Source organism: Dermacentor andersoni, chromosome 5, assembly GCF_023375885.2.
Source record: "Dermacentor andersoni chromosome 5, qqDerAnde1_hic_scaffold, whole genome shotgun sequence".
Taxonomy (NCBI): Eukaryota; Metazoa; Arthropoda; class Arachnida; order Ixodida; family Ixodidae; genus Dermacentor; species Dermacentor andersoni.
In genome coordinates this window covers 89304649-89327949 of record NC_092818.1, presented here as the reverse complement: position 1 = coordinate 89327949, position 23301 = coordinate 89304649, and the positions used below count along the sequence as shown (strand labels likewise).

General features: G+C 45.8%; 1 protein-coding gene across 1 annotated transcript in view; it reads left to right on the top strand.

Annotated features, from left to right (window-relative positions):
- The first annotated feature begins 3078 nt into the window (after window positions 1–3078).
- Window positions 3079–23301, top strand: part of LOC129384886 (uncharacterized) — a 39829-nt gene continuing 19606 nt past the window's right edge. Inside the window, exons 1-4 of the mRNA XM_072288335.1 lie at window positions 3079–4416; window positions 7422–7574; window positions 9112–9365; window positions 16531–16652. Of these exons, the coding sequence (XP_072144436.1) occupies window positions 4389–4416; window positions 7422–7574; window positions 9112–9365; window positions 16531–16652 (557 nt within the window). The 5' untranslated portion in view covers window positions 3079–4388. The remainder of the gene's footprint in view (window positions 4417–7421; window positions 7575–9111; window positions 9366–16530; window positions 16653–23301) is intronic.

Genomic DNA, 23301 nt, shown 5'->3' with positions numbered 1-23301 from the left:
AGGGGATCAACGAGGTAGGCACAGCCAAACGATATACTCCTGGTGACTTCCTCATAAAACGCTAGAATGTTTGGGCCACATTACGCAAACCAAAACGCACACTCAAACCTCCAACAGAAAAAACAGGGTATAAACAGCAGTTTTTGCCACGTAAGGTAGTACAACATTCGAATATATGGTGGTCCCAGCTACAAAGGCACTGCAATCCTGAATGTCGGTTAGAGGGTAGCGGTTAGGAACACTGGTCGCATTAGCCGCCAGTCGTTATTTCTTTCAGGTCCCATGCATTGGATCGCCGAAGACCACGAGCTTGAAGACGGAGTAATCGCATTTACCTGCAACATATGCCCGTGCTCGTGGCTATCAACATGGAGCTTGTCAGCGGAAAATCCAGAATCCTTTTGCTCCATGGCAGGTCTTGCTGAATGCCCGGGTCACCAGTAACCGCGGGAGACTAAACACAATAACCAAGGCGCAGAAGACCAGGACTCAAGAAGAACACAAACGACAGGACCGGCGCCGGTCCTGTCGTTTTTGTTCTTCTTCTTGAGTCCTGGTCTTCTGCGCCTTGCCTTTAGTAATTGAAGCATGAACCAACTAGCCAACTAGCATGAACCAACTAGACGCTCCCAACTAGATTGGTTGGGAGCGTCTGTCTCCTTTTGACGCATACCCCAGCCCAGCCATTTAAATCTTTAGCAGTAGAGGATATGGACATGTCCATTAGATGGACACTTGCCGATATGCCACCCCCCCTCTTCAGGATCAGCGCCAATAAGGCACGGACAATTACAGGATAGCGCAAAGATATCAACGGCAAGATGAAAGCTTGGCGCTAACTTGAGAGGTTTTGTGTTTGAACGTTACCCATACACAGCAAGGCAGCAGAACCCAGCAGCTGCAAAGCGGGCAAATACATAAAGGGCTCCTTTTAGAAGAACAAAAAATAATTAGGCACTCGCTCTCTTGCGGGAGAATGGCCATGCCCTTATCATGTACAAGCGATCTTTGTACATTAGCACAATTCAACTGCGCGATTTTGAAGAGCCACATTTTGCGTTTTACCTTGCAGGTCACGGTGTGCGGTGACTTAGGACTGGATAGACGTTGCCCTCAAGAGCAACGACTGGCAGCCGTCACTACATCTAGTGGTCTAGCCAAGTGGCCGTCAAGAGCCATTCACTCCCTACGTGCTACACTCCATATTACTGCAGCTACTTTCACCAGCTGGCATATGCATGAGTTAGAAAACTGAAAAAAATATAAATGTTACGAGGTATACACATTGCGTAAGTTCTGAGGGCCTACAGAAGGGCTTGCTGCTTTGCCACTATAGTTCTGAAGCAGTTGCGCAGTTACTGTCCACCGTAGTGCGGTGCACACCATAACAGCTTTAACATTTTCTCTGACACAACCAATCAAGTGGAAAGTTCGTATCTGGAAAAATATTTAAACATGTACATTTATCTCTAGCCGATCCCCATTTTCTTTTCTGTGCTTTCTACAAAATAGAAATATTTCGCCAGCACGTTATGGCTAACAAACTCCAGAACTATTGCACTTTCGAAGAATGTCATCTACTGTGGGCGAAATTTCTTGAAAAGTTATTTTGAATTTCACTGACACATTACGCAGCACCACTGCATTCCGCTGCGTTGAATCAGAGACGCACAGATAGGGTGTTTATGAAAACAATAGCGCTACAACAAAACCTTTTCTATAGAACAAAATGATATCAACCAAGGTGAGTTTCTAGTGGTCACAAAGATTTTCTTCGGGAATGCCGTGATGTTTTGTCGGTGGATATCTGCGGCAAAGTATATCCACAGCATGTCAATCCGTTTGACATGCGATGACACAGAAATGTGTCGCTCCGTAGTTGCATTCGCCTAGTGTCTGAACTGTATTAAATCTAGGCTTATTTCTTTACTTACATTGTACGTTCAACAATGACTGACTTGATATTTATGCTATGAACTGAAGCTGTGTATTGTATCGGAAATTGTTCTTTCTGCCAACTTGTCGCTTTTTCTTTATGCAGGTACTGTTAACGCCACGCGTAAGTACGCCGTATCGCTTTCGTGGTATACCATACTGGTTCCTTGACGAACACATTTAATACTGTCGTGCTCGCAATAATTTTATAAGTTCTACGAACATGGATGGATAAAGAGCGTGACAGTCAAACCAGTCTCAAGAAAACAAATGCAACGCAAGCACTCATACACAAACAAACCAAATCAGTGGCCAACGCACTGTTAGGAAGCAATATACTCGAAGATATTTCAACATGACGAGAAATCGTACGAGCCACGTCTGTGGTAATGTTATGGACGGATTGTTCGTCCATAATGCGTCTTTCTTGTTATTTTCACTTCGGGCTGGTCTATGAAACATTTCCGCGTATCGCGTAAGCGCGCGCAATTTCCTGTTTAACACTACTGGTTTACGCTGCTCCTTCTTCAACAAGTAGTACAGTTTACGTCTTGTTCCAAAAGATTACCGTGCACACATTCACCTAAAAAGACCACGTCTGGTCACCTCGTGTTGCTGAACTGAGGTTTCAGGTGCATTTGAACGCAAGGGCACCAGGCTCGGCGTGCGTCGAGTTGGCTCTTGACCACAGATGTTAACGAGGCCAGACGGTGCACAATGACAGGCAGGGGCCCCTACTCGCGTACATCGTAATGCACCTGACGATCCCAACCAAAGTCCTGGTGACACGCCGGGTCCGCAGTTGTGCGTTTTTCTCTTCCAAGACTCGCCTTCTGTATTCATTGATTTGCATGCCTACATTTCTCCCCTAACAGTTAGTGCTAAATGTAGACCGCGCCAGAGCTAATCATAAAGAGCAACACGGAAAGAACGGTGAAAATATTTCAGGACAAAAATATTTGAAATCCAGATCATAGTAAGTGATGGCGCTCCCTTTAATGGCCAGTGCCCCTACAGACGCTTCAGAGGCGAGGCACCCGTACCATAATTTGTGTTGCGGCGCACCCCAGTTTATTTGTACTGAAAAAACATTAAAGCGTAAGTGAAGTAAGAGCGTTCAAAGAGGAGGAACCAGACACGAACGAAAAGGGCACACATATATATATATATATATATACACACACACAGAAGTTCAAATTGTAAATTGAAACCACTTTCTTTATCGATGTTTGAATGTCCTTTCTTATTTACTAGTTTGAAATTGTTTCAATAGTTAAATTGTAGCACCATTTAAACTGTTGACCGAGCACGCATCACAGTAGCAATTACACTAATGCTGCATGGCTTCGAATTGTTAGTCAGCACTTTCTAGAAAAGAGATTATACATCTTGTGCAGTCTTTACAAACAAGACTAGTGTTTCGATAAAGCAAGACAGAGAAGAAAGACAGCTTGTTCTAATAGTTGAGCCTAGAGAGCACTTCGTCTTCTAATCTGCGCGAGGCCGATGCACGAGATGAGGCCAATTAAATCTTACATCGTTGGCTTTGTAGAGGATATGGAGGAGACGCTGCAATGTGCAAACGGTATCGAGGAAAACCGTAATAGTCGCGTGACAACGCAGCAACGTAAACATATCAATCCGCGCCAAAATATATGAACTTTGTGTAATTGTCGATGAGTTCTACTTATTGCACTGAGCATAAGTGTTAATTCTTCCTTCTTTACGGGGTCTGTGGCCACATGTTATTCCAAACGTACGCAAACATTTTCATAATGTGACAGTAATTACGAGGTTACAAGCACGTCCAAGTTTCCCCGGTTACTTCCTCAAGCCGAACAATTCGGTCAGGCTGCATCTGAGTAACTGTAGACACACTGTTTATCTGCAGGAACTGTTCGTAAAGTTTGTGTCAATGTCATCTTTGTGGTCACAGAATTCGTAATCCTGCAGTAGAATACCTCAAAGAATGCGTTTCTGCCGGCAGTGGTTCGTTTTGCGAGAACAATTTTTACATTTCCTTAATTAGTGCTCAAAAATTCGCTTCATTGAAAAACAAACAAAAACACTAGCAGTCAACTGAACCAAGAAAACGCGCAGCTTGATCACAGGCTTGCCAAATATAAAAACGGTCTCCTAATACTAATTCGCTGTAGGCCATCATAAACGCTACCTTGGCAGAAAATTGTGCTTCTTACGGCTAATATCGACTGGACTACTTTTATAAGCAAGCAAGAATAATTATTTTTCCAACCTGGAGCGCAGCCAACTAATCAGCCATGCAGGCGAGCATTCGCGAACAGCTGTGATTCGGATAAACCACCCGCTTCTATGAAACGATGCTTTCGCCATTTTGATCAGAGCTTTGGGCGGCCTTTTCAGAACGAACTCAATATCTTTATTTTTTTATCTTCACAGGCAAGACGCCGATATCTGTACCCTCAAGCGCGACCATGACAACCACAGCTCCGCTTTTCAAGAGTATGTCTGAATTCATAATGTCATTTAGTTTTCTGCCATTATTTTTCGCTCTGAATTACAGCGTGTGTCATCAAAGCTGAGGGAGAACTTAAAAGAGAAGCTTTACAGTTAAACTTGGAGTGCCCCCATGAGGAAAATTTTTGCAAAACTAATTAATTCACACTTGAAACTTTGCGTACAACATAAGCCATAGCTTGTCCTCATTAAACGAACACCACAGGGAGCGTGTATAAAGCATTAAAATTCGAAGAGAAAAAGACAGCTCATTAGTTATTTTCAAAGCTGATAATTAGCTTTACACGTTAACCTTTCGTCGAGCAGTAAACTTTAGATGGCCCCCCTCTCCCTCTTATCCCCAAATGTTAAATTCGTGTGACTTAAAGCTTTATCGGGATAGTAGAAAAACACAACTCGCTTGGGCCGAATAACGCTGCCTGGCATTCGCCGAAAGAATTTTTAGAAAACCTGCAATTTATTCTCATGCATATTTCGCGCGCACATAGGGCCACCACCTTTATTGTAAATATATGTTATATTCGTGGCACTTATAGCTGTCCCAGGAAATCCGGCTAAATTCTTATTCGTTCGGCAAACTCATTTATAGAGCTCTGGCGCGTTTGCATAAGTAATTCACTGCTAAAATCAATATTACTCCTGTACTTCGATGTTTGCATGCACAGTCTTCGTAACCTGTCCCCTATATCAACAAAATATAAACAAGATGACTAGTTTTTTGCGCAGAGAACGCCACGGGCGCATTGTAAAGCATATCGGCATAGGGAGAGAATAAGGCTCGGTTCTTATTTAAAACTGCAATATTCCAGGTACATAGGCAAAAGTTGCACTACTTTTGCACCTAAAATGTACCCCAGTTTCATCGAATGTAAACATGAAAGCATAGCTGATAACGGCCGTGTAACGCTTGAGGGCAGTTCAGTGGGGAATTTACTGCTACGCCGGTAATTGATTGTTGCCCTTAAAACATTTTCCACAAACCACCTATAGTAAGCCGCCTACTCGTATTAATGTCACCTTTATGGTACGTTCCTTTCGTTCAGGACACGGTGTTAACTTCCGACGCGGTTCGTAAAATATGCTTGTAAAGCTTTAACGCGTTGCAATGCAGTAGTATTTCTTATCGGACGTCACGTACAGCTTGCTTCCCGTTGAATATACCTACATAAACGAGCGTCATTTACGTCATTGTGGACACAGCGGAAACAGCCCACATGGCTCCAATGAATCCTGAAAGCATGAAGCAAAGTAGCAAATTTCGAAGCACTTTATCTGTACATCAAGATTTCAACCAACGTCAATCATAGCGTCGTTCTCATTTTTCCCGGATATGATATTTCGGTAACGTTTGGTTAACACACGGAGAAGGAAAGCTTTCTAAACGTTTCACATTAATTTTCTAAGCAGCCAGAGCGGAAGCACTAGTAGATTCTAGTCACAAGTTAACTCGGACACCTTCAAAATTTGCCTGCACTTTGCCCCAAAGTACCCCCTATCTTTTCGAAGTAGAATCTATTTGAGTCACCTTGTCTATCAGTGGACTATGAAAACACGCATGAAATACTTTGGGGCAAAGTGCTCATTAAGTTCAATTAGCCGGGAAGATACATTTCACAGTGCTTTAGTACCTATTTTTGCTGAAGAGTTGCGGAGTTGAAAACCACGAGTGTCATTCCTTGGCAGATTTCGACACTTTGTGTAACAAATTTCTTGATCTAAACAAGCTGCCTTCAGCAGAAATTTCAACCGTGGGGTCCACGGAAGTCTTCCTAGTGTTAAGAACCTTCCAGGATAGACCAGAACAAATATTCCGCGAAGAACAATTTATAATCGGCCGTACATATATACATAAGGGAGGGAGGTGTCAACCTAAATGCAACGCTCCTGAATAGAAAGTCACATGTCCATAAGGACTGTTTTTACAACACTAGTTCAGCTCCAGTAGCTCAATTGTCTTGCGCACCTGTTTACTGAAAACGTCATTAACAACTTGAGTGATTATTTTTGCACACATTTGTTACAATTTATGTACATAGCAGTGTTAGTAAGAGTAACGGGCTGAGCACTATGCGAACGAGCTCAATTTACATTGTGTGAGGTGCAACATTAGAACAGGATCTAGGCCGATCACAGCGATTCTGGAAAGACTCAGGCATGAACCTCCGTGATTCTCGGTGTTCAGAAATTTTGCGCGCCGGTTTAAAGCCTACGTCTTACAAAGCTGTATTAACTTATACGTATTGCCTATTAGGTCACATACAATAGGGCACTCGCATAACGAATTGGCTTTTAAGATATATATTCATCTTACTGCGCGTAGAAATTTCTTTGCATAATTACGCACTAAAAAAAAAAAGAACAAAAAAACTCTACATAACTATCCTCAGTGCATAAATTATACGTCTTCAAGTGCATTATTCCCTTAACAAACCGAAGCGTTGGGCGCCATATATACACTTATGCCTTCTTTCCCGTGGTATGGCGCGTCTGCTCGGTCGATTCTGAGCCAAGTGAATTGGCTCGCTACTGGAGCTGGTGTAAAAAAAACGGAGTTGAACTCGTTGACAGCGTAATCCACGGATGCCTGGGTCGTGTGGTGCGGGTCACGGTGTTTTGCCGCGCAGGGAAACGCAGTGCACAGAAGATGAACAGCTTCATTTATTTAATTTTAAAGAACCGCTTCATGAAGGCTTTTTTTCATATAGATTCCAAAATGTGCGCTAATTGTATCTACAGAATTTTTTAGCACTTCGACCGTTGTTACACCCACGGTTTGGTTCACACGTAATCGAAAATTCGATTACCGCGATATGAAGAGCTCTTCGCTGTGAAACAAAGGTTCGTGTTTGTTTGGTGCAAGCAAGAGATGGCTACTAATTTTGTTTTGTTTGAGATGTTCTGGTTTCAAGCGCAGTTTTCAAGCTTTCTAGTTCGACGTGGGAAAAACATTAATATATTTATGGACTGCTACACTGTTTTTTTTTTTTTAGTCAAGCCATTGGTGCTGTGCCAGCTGGTGTCTCCGAGCTACTTCAGGACAGGCACCCTGCGTAACGCGGTCGAGGGACAAGAGGTGCCGAGTTCCACGCTGTGTGACTACATACTTCTGGACCTGCCACTAGCAGCTAACGGCGTCTTTGAATGTGCGTGATTTTCTCCACAATCGCGCATGGCGATAACAAATTTTTATGCTGCGATAATTAGCAACTAGGATAGGCGGAACCGAGCGAGTAAATTTTTGTTTGACAAATTCATACGAAACGTCGGCAATTCCTGAATATTGTTTTTACATTGCGCTCGGTTCATTCTCGAAGCCACCCAAAATGGAGACGCTACCAACCGTTTTTCCACTTCAGATCCATTCTTCTACGTTTGCCAACAATGTAGGTACTCCAATATAGCTCATCCCCAATATGGTTCATCTCCTGTGTACATTGTCTTCCGCGAAAATACAATTGTGTATATGTTAGCTGAACTCATGGAAAAGCCAACGCATATCGCGTCTGGTCTAGCGCAAATGTGTTAATTGTATTGGCAATTAATTTTATCATCCGTCTATCATCGCCGCAGTGACTGCTCTTAGTGTCATCATGACGCACGTGGACACGATATCCTGCACTGCCAGGAAATGGTGCTGTGCGTAGGCTCGCAAGGTATAGTTCTAAGACAAATGCAATTAAGTCACACTGCTGTACGAACCTTAGGTGCATTTGTTTCCTAAAATTTAAATTCATTAGTTCTTGTCCACCCTTAAGACACTAATCATTCATTTTGAAGCTACGTTACTATCTTTGCTGTAAACCTTTATTTTTTCCCGTGTCACTACTCCCAAGCACAGCAACAATAAGCCGTTGATAAGTAAAAAGCGTGTACTATGATCAACAGATAAAAAAAATTTAAGGTATTGCGAATAACACAATCCGACTCCGAACCAAACATAGAAGAAATTTAACAAAATAATTCAATCTCGGACACAGACTCGAAATCGTCCCAAAATAAAAATAGCGGTATGCAAAAAAAAAGGACAATTAGATACATTATTTCCGATGCCCTAGATTGCACAGCATAAGGCACAGATACCCAAGCTGAAGCACAAACATCAAACGTTCATTTTGAGGTATGACGATATAGGAGTTACTGGATAGCATGTATCCAAAAAGATTACGCAAATAAAAAAATAAAGCTGTCCGAATCCGGGAGCACATTACTCTCAGGAAAGGCAAATGTTACTTGTGAACCTTCTACCTTAAACCTAAAATCTCGCCTGTACAACTTGCGAATACGTTGTCTACGCAAATGGAACAATTCAACGGCGACATCTCAACATTGTGCCTAATTAACCATTGTAAAATAGACCTAACCCAACTGAAGTGCAACAGCTTCGCAACCACGCTTTAGACCTCGGGTCACTGACAGCAAAGGTTCACAAGTGCTACACTTACAAAGATGAAGAAGCTGCGACTCAGTGCCGTTCCTCGTTGACAACGCCTGCTCTCGCTTAAGGGATCATTTACACATCGGTCAGCCTGGCCGCAGTGAAATTTGCCGCAGCCTATTGGAATCTCATCAACTGAAAAAAATAAAAAATAAAATATGCGCAACTCGTAGAAAAAGAGTATGCAACAACTAGTCACGCAACGTGTTTTATTCAGCTGTCTTTTGTGGTGTCCTGCCTTGCAGTCGACTCATACAGATTCCTCACCCATGCACGCACAAGGCACCGCCTCCTGTTCCACGTCGACATCGACCTGTACGGCGTTGGAATGGGAGGTTCCTTGGTAAACTCTACCCAGTTCGTGGACAGCGTGCAACATTTACAGAACTCGCTGACCTCGAGCAAGCTCCATGGGTTGGGCGTGCTCAGAGGTCTTCCAACCTTGCTCGGCCTGATCCGACTGCTACAGATAAAGGTTTACCTGGAGGCGATCGACAGCGTAAGTTTTCCGGACGCGTGTAACATTCCACGTCGCATGGGCTGTTCGCCGTAAAACCTTATTTCGACCAAGTGAGTTTGATGTTGATGGTTTCTAGGTTCCTAATAATTTGCCTCACATTCTGAAACCCTAAGTGTCAACTAGTTTAATCATTTTTTTAGTCAACTTCTATGGTTGTTTGAAATTGGAAACAACACTATTATATCAGGAATATAGTGTAAATCAATCGCGAAAACATTGCGAAGGCACGAGTGAGTTCTCGTCCTACGAATATTTCTTTGGTTAAAAAAATACTTGCCATTTACAAAGCAGGAAAGTACCGAACGGAGGTAAGCAATAGCCGCGAGGCCAGTTTAATGTAAGGGTAGCCCGTATATAGCATCATGTCAGGAATAATGAGACGCTAAACAGGTATATAATGAGATGAGCGTAGTAAAATATTATTTGAAGATATTACTCTGACAGATTTGACGGAAAAGAGCTGTTAGAAGTGGTGGATATGAAGATCCAATAGATAGCGCGATGAAGAGTGGACCAATATGGCGCCTTCATACACGCCTGATCATGCCCTGCGGAGACAGGCAAGCGTATCAAAGTTCCCTATGGGCCGATCCCTGTGACGTTGTAATACATGGTCACGTAGAGGGGGTTTCAGCGTCTGATTGGTTCTATTCATCCGCATTCAAGAGCTGTATCGCAAAAATTATTTTGTAAGTTCGGCCCACCGCTAATCTAATATCGCTCGACTAGTCGCTTGTCGATGGTCGTCAGTTATGTGGAGATGGGTTTGCGCAAGGCCCACCCTGGGATCGACGGTCACTAAAGGGCACGACGCTCCTCCCCTTCACAATACACAAAGGTGCTACGGCAGGGCTCCTCGACTCTCTGACTCGGCGCAGAGAAGCCTGCAGAGTTGGATCACCAACAAACACGGGTTTAATCATCCAAGATACAGCAAAGTGCGACAGTCGCGCCACTTAGGGGCAAAGGCTCACCGTAAGAATGATGGAGTACGCGCACCCGCTGCGCTAGGGGTAACCGGAAAGCGGTCCAACAAGCGCGAGAACGGGGAGTCGCGGGAGCAAAGGTGCAGTGTACCCACCTCTTTGCGGGCCTGTGAGCATCTGACGCGGCGATGAAGCACTCAGTGGAAGAGAGCTCGGGTGGAGATGGCGCCCGGGGGCCGCCACTCGGGTGGCCAATGAGGGCGCGTTCCGTTGACACCTTAGACGTTTCTTGTAACGGCGCGAAAAAACGAGGACACAGGAAAGAAACACACACCACACTACGAGTGCAGCCTGCCAACTGTTTATTTCTTGGAATGCAGGTAACATACATATATTTCATTCCCGAACCTGTGCACGTGTCCGCATTGTCACACTTGCAATTGCCCATAAACATAAAAACGTAAAAGGTTATCTGCAGGGAAGCAGTGTATCCCAGATTGAGACAAGCCATCACCAAGTTAACTCTGAGCCATTCTTACAGCATTATAAAAGAGGGAGCGATAAAATAAAAGAAAACAGGAAGAAAAACAGGAAGAGAGCGCGAGCATATGAAGGAAACGAATATGGCACTTAAAAAATAACCAGTGTTAAAGGGAAAGATGAGTGCATAAAATCGTTTGAAGAAAGCACGAAAGGCAAAAAAAAACATAACAAGCGGGAAATATCACACCGATCAACAGATATGGAAATGAAGGGATGAAGGCTCAAAATATGGCTTATTGAAAGGATATTGGAATGCATCATGTAACCACACAAGAACAAGCGACAAAGAAGGAACACACAAGACAGGCGCGGAGACAGCCACGCCTGTCTTGTGTGTTCCTTCTTTGTCCCTTGTTTTTGAGCGGTTACATGATGCATTCCAATATCGACCACCAACTAGCCCTCCTATCCCTGTTAATTATTGAAAACAACCATGGAAAGTGGGGCTGACGGCGACTATTGAATTTCCAAACATGACTATGGAAAGAGTGAGACCTGGAGAAAAAACTAACGCTCACTGGCATTCACAGCACAAAACACCTACAAAAAAAACCAAAAGAACCTTAGACCGTCAAAACGAATTTTTTTTTTTAAAGACATTTGCGAAAAATTTACTTATTCTGGAAGCGACGAGACAGATGGCGTGCTGATACATTTGTCGTGATCTTTTAGTATGTGGAACGCTTCGACAATCTCCCTTTCAGTCTGATCCCTCGAATAGAGCAGCAACGTTGTGTTATTAAAGATTGTTCCGCATGGGTTGTTTTTTCCGCCCTCCTTTTTTTTTCACGATTTATCCAGGGATAACTCCCTTCAGCTTTTGGACCTCCGTCTTCATTTTGACCCAAAAGACATCTGTTGGTATTAAAATCCAAGAACAAAGAAGGTCCCACTGCCGTTTGAAAGTGCACATTCCAAACTAGTTAAAAGTGCCAACATAACCCTAGCTTGTAAGTCCGCCCTGGAACAATCATGCGAGAACAAGTTAGAAACTAGTTTCAATCAGCAAGTTAGACGCTTCCTCTCGGCTGGTTACCCTCAGGGTTTAATCACAGGCGCCTGCGATAGTCTTTTGCAAAAATTTAAAGGTAAATGCACCAGAAAGGTGCAGGAAAGAGGGTATTAAGAAAGAAAAACTACAGGTCATGTCCTATATTCATCAAGTGTCGCCCAACATCCAAAAATAGTAAGGCACTACGGAGTCGAGGTTGTCATTTCGGCTCCATGCAAGCTCAGTAGAGTGTGCCCCATGGAGACAGGCATGGGAAAGAGTAGGCCACAGTGTTCAACCATGCACGAAACGCACTACACAGACAGTGTTTGTGGGGAAGTGTCTTCGATTCCCTTGACATGTGGCAACATTTATTTTCGGCGAACGGGCAGGAGTTTAACAAAAGGGCACGGGAACACCAGTGGCATGTAAAGAAATGGCAGGAGGCAATTTGGCCATGCGCTTTGACAGATGCAGAGGAAGAAATAAGGGCGGGAGAAACAACGCTTGCAAATAAATTTTTAATAACACAACGTTGCTTTCGATTCGAGCGACCAGACTGAAGGGGGGATTGTCGAAGCGTTCTACATACTAAAAAACGGCGACAAATGTATCAGCACGCTATCTGCCTCGTTACTTCCAGAAGTGAATTTTCTGGAATATGCCTTTTAAAAACATTTCCTTTTGACGGTCTAAGGTTTTTTCGCTTTTTGTCTTTTGATTTTGTTCGTTGCGGGTGTTTTGTGCTGTGAATGCTGCCGAGCATTAGTTTTTACTCCGGGGCTCACTCTTTCCATAGTCACGTTTGTAAATTCCATAGTTGCCATCACGCTACATACGCTACAGCATGCCTGTGTTATCTAACATGGGGTCATCTTGTATACGCACGCTGGTGAGCCTTCAAGCACAAGCACTACGGATATGTCTTGGCTTGCCACGCTGCACGTCAACTAAGGGCACAATAGCGTAAGTACGGGCTTGTCCTATCGACATATACTGGTCTTGTGAACCTGTGCGAACCTATCTTCGCCTGCTAACCAGACACTCACACCATCCACTGTCAACACTTCCAAGCACCAACCTTGACTGTGCTTTTTCTAACGCTATTGCATGTCACGCAAGCATTGTACCTGCAAGATTCCAGGCCGCCGACATCCCCGCGACACCTCCATGGACATTGCCAACACCACTAGTGAGGCTTCAGATACCCGGAATTAGGAAGAAATCTCACGTTTCCTCCATTGGCTTGAAGCAGCTCACCCTGTCCCATATAATTGCATTATATAGTGGGACTGTACAAGTATATACCAATGGTTCGGTCACGCCATCTGCCACAACGGGCGCATTTGTCATCCCAAAACTTGGAATTACTCAACGATTTCGATTAGACCACAAATCGACATCTACGGCTGCGGAACTTGCGGGAATGCGGGAGGCTGTCCCTTTTATGAGAACGCAAACACCCCATAAATGGACGATATTGTGCGATGCCAAATCAGCGCTACAGGCGCTAAAATACTTTTTAAAGAAAGGACCATACCATCTGCTCGTGCTGGAAATCGTCGAACTTTATCACAGTGCCGAGTTAAGTGGCCACGTGATCAGGTTTCAATGGGTGCCTAGCCATTCTGGTGTTTTTGGTAATGAACTCGCTGACAGTGAGGCAAGATCGGCCTCCTCTTCCTCTGATGAAGTACGGATTGCCTAGTCGCGACCTGACACCAACTCCATGATCAAGGCACTTGTGCAGGACCTTACAAAGGCTTACAGAGCCCACTCTGATAGCATTCACAGATGTCTACATATGATTGACCCAGACGGTAAATTCTGTTTGCCTCCGAAACTTACACGGAGCAAAACATCATTGCTACACAGGATTCGGCTCGGCCTTGCTTTCACCCGTCGCTACGCACACATCATCGGCAAATCGAACAGCCCTGATTGTGTACACTGCCAGATGCCCGAAACACTGCAACACGCACTGTGCGATTGTCCAGCATATATGCTGGAGCGAAGGACGTTAGGCAGTTTCCTAGCCAGCGTTGGCAGACAACTACTGTCGGAGGAAGCTATCCTCGGCCCATTGCCTGACACTGCAATTTCAGTGCGTGCAACAAAAGTATTGTTGAAGTTCCTGCAGGACACCAAGCTCGACGAGCGGCTCTAGCGAGGCAACTGTCTCATGTATATAAGCACTCACCACTTCTCTTATTATCATCATCCATCCCAATACTTTCACTCCCCTTCCCTCTTCCCCAGTGCAGAGTATCAGACTAGAGCGCACTAGCGCAGGTCGCCCTCTCTGTCTTTCCTATCAATAAATTATATTCATTCATTTTCATTAAACCATATTTTGAAAATTCATCCCTTGGTCATGTCATTTCTACATTTGTTGATCGGTGTGATATTCCCCGTTTGTTTTTATGTTGTTCTTTGTTTCTTGTTTGCTTTTCTTGCTTTCTTAAACCGATTTTATGCCCCCATCCTTCGCCTTTACTTTGGTTGTTTGTTAAGTGCCATATCCATTTCCCGCACATCAGAATCAGAATATATTATTAGAAGTTGAGTCACATTACAACTATTTAGTATGCAGATGGAGGTCCCATAGTTAAAGACTGTATGGGGACCTCCTGTACAAGAACAGTTATTATAGTTAACGTCTCAAAGCAACAGTAGCCAATAATAAGGAAGTATACAAGCAACAAGAAAAGAACGGTTACAGAACAAAATACAGTATTGATTACAAATAATAACAAGGTTTAGCATATGTCATGGTAGCAGAAAAGATACATGCGGTCCCTTTCAGTTTTTTTTTTTCATAAATTTATCTCTCCCTCTTTTACGACGCAGTAAGAATGGCTCAGGGTGTTTTTGGTGAACGCCTGTCGAAATCTTGGGTACGTTGTTAAGAAGCAGATAATCTTTTAGGTTTTTACGTTTATCGGCACATCTGAGAGTGACAATGCGGGTACGTGCACAAATTGCCGAATGAAATATATGTATGGTCCTTGCTTTCCAAAAAACAAACCGTTGGCAGTCTGCCCTCGTGGTGTGACCTGTGTTTCTTTCTTCTGTCCACGTTTTTTCCCGCAGGTATAAGAAACGTCCAAAGCTATGAACCAACTAGACCGCCAGACCGTCCTACCGGTGACGCCTTCTCGCGGAGAGAATCGACCTTAGGACGGAGATGCACGGTTTGCACAGGAAATTAGCTGCGGCGCGCTAGCCGTGTCCGCGATGTTGTGGTTAAGGCGGCGGTTGCCGGAGATCGAGCTAAGCACAACGCGCGAGCTTGGGGGACGAGGCGCGGGAAGGCACCTCGAGCCCCAAAACACCGCGTAAAATCCTCAATTCAGAGACGTGACGTGTGCAATGACGCACAGACTAAGCTCACCTTTGCCCAGAGACATGTCCGCGCAGCAGTAAGAGTACTCGTTTGGTGACTTGCAGAATGTTTCCAGCTGACCTGCTATCTCTTTCTTGACACAAGCAGTCCGGATTTTCAACCTATCATAGTATAACTGTCCTAATTGCATGCGCCATTCGTACGCGCTTTAGCACAAGCAGTGAAGACATTGTGTTTTACAGATAGTACAGCGAAATAAAACAATTACTTATTACAGCTTCTGTTTGGCCAAAGCAGCGCAGGGCATTAAAAATTATGGGGTTTTACGTGCCAAAACCACTTACTGATTATGAGGCACGCCGTAGTGGGGGACTCCGGAAATTTCGACCACCTGGGGTTCTTTAACGTGCACCTAAATCTAAGTACACGGGTGTTTTCGCATTTCGCCCCCATCGAAATGCGGCCGCCGTGGCCGGGATTCGATCCCGCGACCTCGTGCTCAGCAGCCTAACACCATAGCCACTGAGCAACCACGGCGGGTAGCGCAAGGCATTGATAACCACCGTATCTGGTGGTTTCTGACAAATTCTCAGCACTTCAGCTGAGAATTTAAGCACATGGCACGTAGCTGGACAGAAACAAGGTGATATTGCTTGCCGTCACTCGGAGATACTCAGATTATTTTTACGTTTCCTCTAATTAGATAATTAGTCCGAATTAATCAACTATAATAAATGAAGTTGCCGCGCGACTAGGCCCTCGAGGGAGATTGCGTGTATTCGCGGGCTTCTTTCACGTTCGGAAGAACATTTTTATGTAGCACGTATTGAGCAACAGAAAGCTGTATCGGAGTTCTTCATCTTGGCCTACAATTTTCTCACTTACACTTTTCATCTAGTTATAATGTTTGATAATCACATAATTAATACTAGTTATTTATGTAGGCGGATTGCAACAGATAGTGTATCTCCAGGCGGCGGCAAACAACATTACCTTGTTTCTGTATAAGTACATGTCATTCGCATATTCTTAAATCGAATTTAAATCTTTAAACCTGTCTACTGGTCCTAGTTTGGAGCATTCTTTCAGTGTTTCACCTTTAGCGGACTTGGCGCATGGCCCTACCTCATCCCCAGTTTCCTAACAGTCCTCTTGTGGCCGAGGTTACGTAATACGTTCATGTGACTACCGCATTTAGAGCAAGCGAAATCTTGACCGCGGGCACGCGACTGCTATTCAACTAAGGTACTCATACAAAGCCGTTATCTAACTTAGCACAATGAACTTCTTGGACATCGCATGTTCATTAAGTGCTGTTCATTTTTCTCTGCCGTGCAGGAATTTTCCAAGATATTGCGGAACACTGGCGTGGATCAGGGCAAAATACAGAACTTCTTTGCCTTCAATCCAGGCCCCTTCCCACTGTTTACATATAGGCAGTACCTTGGGGTGCTGAACCGGTATGGGACATTTCTATTAAAGCTTTCTAGCTGAGCTGAACTTCTGCGCAAATATCTTTTCAGGGTTTACCGAGTTACAATGTTTGACTAGCGGCGCATAATTAGCGTGGGACACTGGCGAGAAAATAAATATTTTTTTCATCAATGTAAAGCAGTGATTGCACATTGGTGTGCGGTACTCTGCATTAAATTCCTACAGTTGACAAATTACATACGGTGCTGAAAATTTCCCGCCCACCTCTCCCACAATGGTATCGTCTAGAGAAAGAAATATTCGTAATATTATTTGCTGCACTTGGAATAAAGTTCAAAGCCCTTAAAACATATTTTGCATCTAAACAAAAAACTGTGGCAGCTTCGCCAGAAAGGCGAAGCGTCGGTTGTGATAGCAGTTGAGTAGATAGCTGTACGAAGTAAGGATTCTAGATTCATCGGTCGTATAAACTTGGAAACATTCGTTTAACAACTAAATTAACAATCATGGTGTCAGCGCGTAGAAGCAAGCATGAACACATCGAAGAGCGCAGACACTCGCTGTCAAAACGGTGGTGTGAGCACGCGCACCAGTAGCAGCGATCGAATCGACCTTCGTGCTGCCTCTCGCTTCTACGCGAACTAAGCGGCGAAAAGACATCGCGCACGAAACTATCAGCACGTGGCACACTCTGTCCGCATCGCAGACCTTTTTCAAGATAGGACCCGCGGGGTCACGCCATACGCAGCAGCCGACAGAGTAGAACGCCCTCTCCCCCCCCTCTTCGCTCCCCTCCCACCGACACCTTGCGCATGAGCCACCATCGTCGGCTCACCCTCGCAAGCTTTCACTTGCACACACATTATACGGCGCGTGGCAACGATGCTTCGCCCTGGAACTTTATACGAAGCATCACGGTGATGCCGATTGAGATGGCAGAAATGTTCCTGGAATGTCCATATAATTTCTATCGCCATAAAATCTATTTGAAGACATCGATGTATTGCCTGGTTAGGAACAGAATAACCACGCCTGATTACCGGGTGCTTTTTTTAGAGCGTATAGAATTTTGAATATCGTCTGTAGTGAACGTGCTTATTGTAGATTTTGAGCTGGATTTTCGACGTGGCGGGACATAAGTCGCACGAGAAATGAAGAAGCATAATCCACTAATTGACAAAAATGATCTAACTACCCTTGTATTATTTCCTTTACTGAACGTACAGTAATTTACGTAATGTTGCAGGCGAGTGTGCTAGCCGTATCCACTTGGATCGAATTCTGAGGCTCACAAGGGTGTTGAAATGCGCAATGAAGCTTCTTGTTAAAACGCACTGTTGTTCCACTAACCTTTTAAAAAACCACAATTTTATTCCTTGAAGCATAAAAGAAAATGAAAGGCCCGTTTATTTCGTCGCACACTTTGGGAATGGACATATCGATACTGGTGCCCTCCTGATATTTCATTCAAAGTGGATACGCTTGCAACCTCACCTTGCTACAATTGGTAAATAGCAATACCCGTAGTCAAGCAATCATTTAAACGTTGACTAGTCAATTTTTGTTAGATAGCACATTACTATTTCAATTTTACGTGCAAGTAATGACCATGTTTTAGAGTAATCCAGCTGAAGGACTAGAATTTTGCTATCTGCGGCAGGTGTCCGTATTTTTTAATTCTGTATAGCCCAAAAAAGGACACCTGGTATACTCAACATCATCGTGGATTCTTCAACAACTAAATTTATTCACAAAAGATGAATCGATGCTCACTTAGCGGGAAGTCAGACACGTATACATAATCTCTCCAATCTAATTCACTGTGTGAACGATTAGGGGCAACAACAAACGTATGCCTGCAATTTCGAAAACGTATTGGACTGTTCTACGCTATATATGATTAGCAACAAACGATGAAGTACATTAAGCTCCAAAATACAATGGTCATATTGTCACGTGGAGGTAACGTTGAAGAACTCAGTAGTAATACTGTGTAAGACAAAAGTTACTTTTATTGGGCGAACCTGTGCCCACAAAAAGAGGCTACACTTATAGCACAACGATAGCGGCGAACACGGTCGGCGATCGCCGAAAATCTGATCACCGGGTCAAGCGCGTCGGCTTTTATAGATCAGTCGTCGAATGTTCCAGATTAACCGCTTGGGACCCGCGTGTCTTCCACAAAGTTCTACACTATTCGCGTCGCGCAAACATGCAATCAGATTACACAAGTTGCGGTGAAAGACAGTGGACGGAACCATCGATAACATTCCAGAAACTTCTTTTACATGCAGGCGCGTCCTGCGCTGTGCGATAACATTTGTTAGGCGGCGAAACGTGGTCGCCCGATAAAGATAAGTACACGTGTCATTATCCCCCTCTTAAATAGCATCGACCCGATGCTGCAAACAAACGAAAGTAATAAACAAAAATTTGGAGGACGCTTAACATTCGCCTTCAAGACTGGAATGCGATAGCGTTATCGCACCCCGTTCGCACCGCCTACTCAAACGCGCTACGCCAGCCAAACGTCGCGATCGGCACAGATAGCCGGGCCCCGACGCGCCATGTAGGCGGACGCGATCATGGGGGGAGTGGCGCCCCACGTGTCGGGGCAGCGCCGTACATTGAGAGGAGGGGGTCTTCTGTGTTTGCCGCAAGATGGCTCTGCGTGTGCGCAAAAGAAATGTAGCGGAAACGCACTTCGCTACTCGTGAAACTGCGACTTCTGTAAGTTACATGGTCATAATTACCGATATATACCGCAGTATAACTTTCTACGGCACGTTTCTAAGGCAACACCGCATTCACTAGAGGCGATTTTGTCCCGTTTTGAAGGAGCGAACTCGTGGCCGAGCGGTAGCGTCTCCATTTCACACTCCGGAGACCCTGGTTCGATTCCCACCAGCCCATCTTGCAAGATGTTTTTGATTTATGACGTGCCTTCTGGTATTTATCGCTCACGGTCAACGGCGCTGACGCCGACGACAGCGACTTTTCTGCAACACGAGCTCCTTAACGCTGTCGCGTTAAAAGCACTCGTAGCAAAGGAAACAAAAATAAGGAAGTTCGTCAGCGTCCGTAAAAGGGTTTAAGGCGGACCACGTGGACCACTTCTGATCGTGCGCGGCGCCGCTGTGAATGCGAAATGCCGTCTGGCACGACCTCATAGTCCAGAGCGCCAATACGTCGGATGACCTTGTAGGGTCCGAAATACCGTCGGAGTAGCTTCTCACTGAGCCCTCGACGGCGTATCGGTGTCCATACCCAAACACGGTCACCGGGCTGGTACTCGACGAAGCGTCGTGGGAGGTTGTAGTGTCCGCTGTCGGTCGTCTGCTGGGTCTTGATCCGCAGGCAGGCGAGCTGTCGGGCTTCATCGGCGCGCTGGAGACCGGTAGCGACGTCAAGATTTTCCTCGTCAGTGACGTGCGGCAGCATGTCGTCGAGCGTCGTAATCGGGTTCCTGCCGTAAACCAGCTTAATTGGCGTGATCTGTGTTGCTTCTTGCACCGCCGTGTTGTAAGCGAATGTTACGTACGGCAGGACCGCATCCCCACGCCTTGTGCTCGACGTCGACGTACATTGCTAGCATGTCGGCGAGGGTCTTGTTCAGGCGCTCCGTGAGACCATTCGTCTGCGGATAGTAGGCAGTTGTCCTCCTTTGACTTGTCGGGCTGTATTGCAGAATGGCTTGCGTGAGCTCTCTGCTGTAAAAGCCGTTCCTCTGTCTTTGATGAGGACTTCTGGAGCACCATGTCGCAGCAGGATGTTCTCGACGAAAAATTTCGCCACTTCGGCTGCGCTGCCTTTCGGTAGACCTTTAGCTTCAGCGAAGTGGGTGAGATAGTCCGTCACCACGACGATCCACTTATTTCCGGAAGTTGATGTCGGGAACGGTCCCAAGAAGTCCATCCCGATCTGCTGAAAAGGTCGGTAAGGAGGCTTGATCGGCTGTAGTAATCCCGCTGGCCTTGTCGGTGGTGTTTTTCGTCACTAACAGTCTCGGCATGTCCTGACGTAACGGGCGACATCGGCGGTTAGGTGCGGCCAGTAATACCTTGTATCCTCGATAGCGTCCGGGAAAAACTGAGGTGCCCAGCGGTGGGATCGTCATGTAGGGCGTGCAGTACCTCTGGACGCTGCGTCGACGGAACAACAAGAAGGTAGTCGGCGCGGACTGGTGAGAAGTTTTATGCGAAGCATATTGCTAGAGTTCAACCCAGCTTCTCAGGCGCGGTGGTGTCGCCTTCAATGACCGTCACCCATGCCATACCACGTGACACCGTGACGTCACGACAGAGGAGAAACGGGGCTCCAACTCGCGCCGTCGCTCGCGGCGTCGCGGCGGTATATAAGCAGCTGCGCTTGTTTCTACGTGGCTTTGGCTCAACTCTTGCAAGATGGACTGGGTGGGAATCGAACCAGGGTCTCCGGAGTGCGAGACGGAGACGCTACCACTGAGCCACGAGTACGATGCTTCAAAGCGGTACAAAAGCGCCTCTAGTGAATGCGGTGTTGCCTTAGAAACGAGAGGCCTGCGTCGCTTGTTCAGGCGCACATTTTGTTGCCGCGCCGAACGCTGCGTTGCTCGACGCTCACCGCGTCCAATGCGGGGCGCGTAGTCGCTGCGCCGTAGCCCATTGCCTTACACCCCTTCGCGGGTCGACGGGAACGCTGTCGCGTTCCACTCTTGAAGGCGAAGCAGAGTAACGCATGAGTTGTTTCTTCGTCTAGCCGAACCAAATGTAGCCAAGCAACAGCAGTTCACCAGGCTAAACAGTGGTTCAACAACTAAAATAAAGGCTAGTATGCTTCGCATCCTGGGCTTAACCTTAGCTAAGCCACAGCCATTTTTTCTCGAGTAGGTTGTTTTGAAGCGTGAACGAAGACAATCCACGCTTAAATGCCCTAGGGACAACGTTCGTGTGCACTTCCAAATAATAGACGAGGCCTTCTTGCACGGGGTCTGCTTGTTGCTGTTATGCGAAGTCTTCGGAGCTGAATATTCCAAGGAAGGTGTCATCATCCTCGTCATCTTATGGCGGCGAGGAAATGGGGGCGCGTGATAGGCAATCGGCATCAGAGTTTTTTCGTCCCGACTTGTAGGCTACAGGGATATAATATTCTTGCAGTCTTAGGCCGCACCGTGCCAGCCGTCCTGAAGAGTCCTTTAAATTTGCTAGCCAACACAACGAGTGATGGTCGCTGACGACTTTGAATGGCCTGCCATATAGGTACGGGCGAAATTTTGCTGGAGCCCGAACGATGCCGAGGCATTTCTTTTCGGTTGTAGAATATTTGGCTTGCGCTTTTGACAACGACCAGCTAGCGTAAGCTATCACGCGTTCAAGTCCGTCTTTTCTCTGGACTAGGACGGCACCGACACCTAGGCTATTGGCGTCAGTGTGGGGTTCGGTATCGGCGTCCTCGTCGAAATGCGCAAGTACTGGGGGCGTCGGTCTGCGGCGTTTCCCACTTGAACGCGACATCACATTTGGTTAGGTGTGCTAGCGGCTCAACGATGCGTGAAAAGTGCTTGACAAAGCGCCTATAGTAGGCACACATGCCAATGAATCTGCGCACTACCTTATTGTCGATGTGCTGTGGGACCTTTAAGATGGCAGCTGTCTTCTGCGGTTCGGGGCGAACTCCAGATTTGCTGATGACGTGGCCAAGAAACAGAAGCATGCGGTAAGCGAAGCGGCACTTTTCCGGCTTCAGAGTGAGCTCTGATGACTTGATCGCTTCTAATACTGTCGCAAGCCGCCTAAGGTGATCGTCGAAATTTATGGCGAGGACAACGACGTCATCCAAGTAAACAAGACACGTCTGCCACTTCAATCCTGCTAAACCCGTGTCCATCACGCCCTGGAACGTTGCAGGCGCCGAGCAGAGTCTAAATGACATAACCTTCAATTCGTAGAGGCCGTCTGGGGTGATAAAGGCGGTCTTTTCGCGATCTCTTTCATCGACTTCTATTTGCCAATAGACAAACTTGAGGTCCATCGACGAGAAGTATTTAGCGTTCCAGAGCCGATCCAATGCGTCGTCTATCCGTGGGTGGGGGTATACGTCCTTCTTCGTTATCTTGTTCAGACAACGATAATCGACGCATAAACGTAGGGTTCCGTTCTTTTTCTTTACCAGGACAACAGGAGATGCCCACAGGCTTTTCGACGGCTGGATGATGTCGTCGCGCAGCATTTCGTCGACTTGTTCTGTTATAGCTTCACGTTCTAGCGGCGAAACTCGGTAAGGGCTCTGTCGGAGTGGTCGAGCGCACTCCTCGGTGATTATGCAATGCTTGGCAACTGGTGTTTGTCGAATCCTCGATGACGTCGAAAAGCAGCCTTTGTATCGTTGGAGCAGACTTCTGAGCTGCTGTTGCTTAATCACGGGGAGATTTGGATTAATGTCGTAATCTGGTTCGGGAACCATGGTCGTCGGGGTAGATGCGGCGGAATCCGAGAGGACAAACAAATTTCCTCGATGTACGCGATCGAACAGACAAATTTCCTCGATGTACGCGATCGTCGTGCCCTTGTTGATGTGCTTGAACTCCTGGCTGAAGTTTGTCAGCAACACTTCAGTTTTCCCTCCATGCAGTCGAACGATCCCTCTTGCAACGCAAATTTCCCGGTCTAGCAGTAGACGTTGGTCGCCTTCGATGAC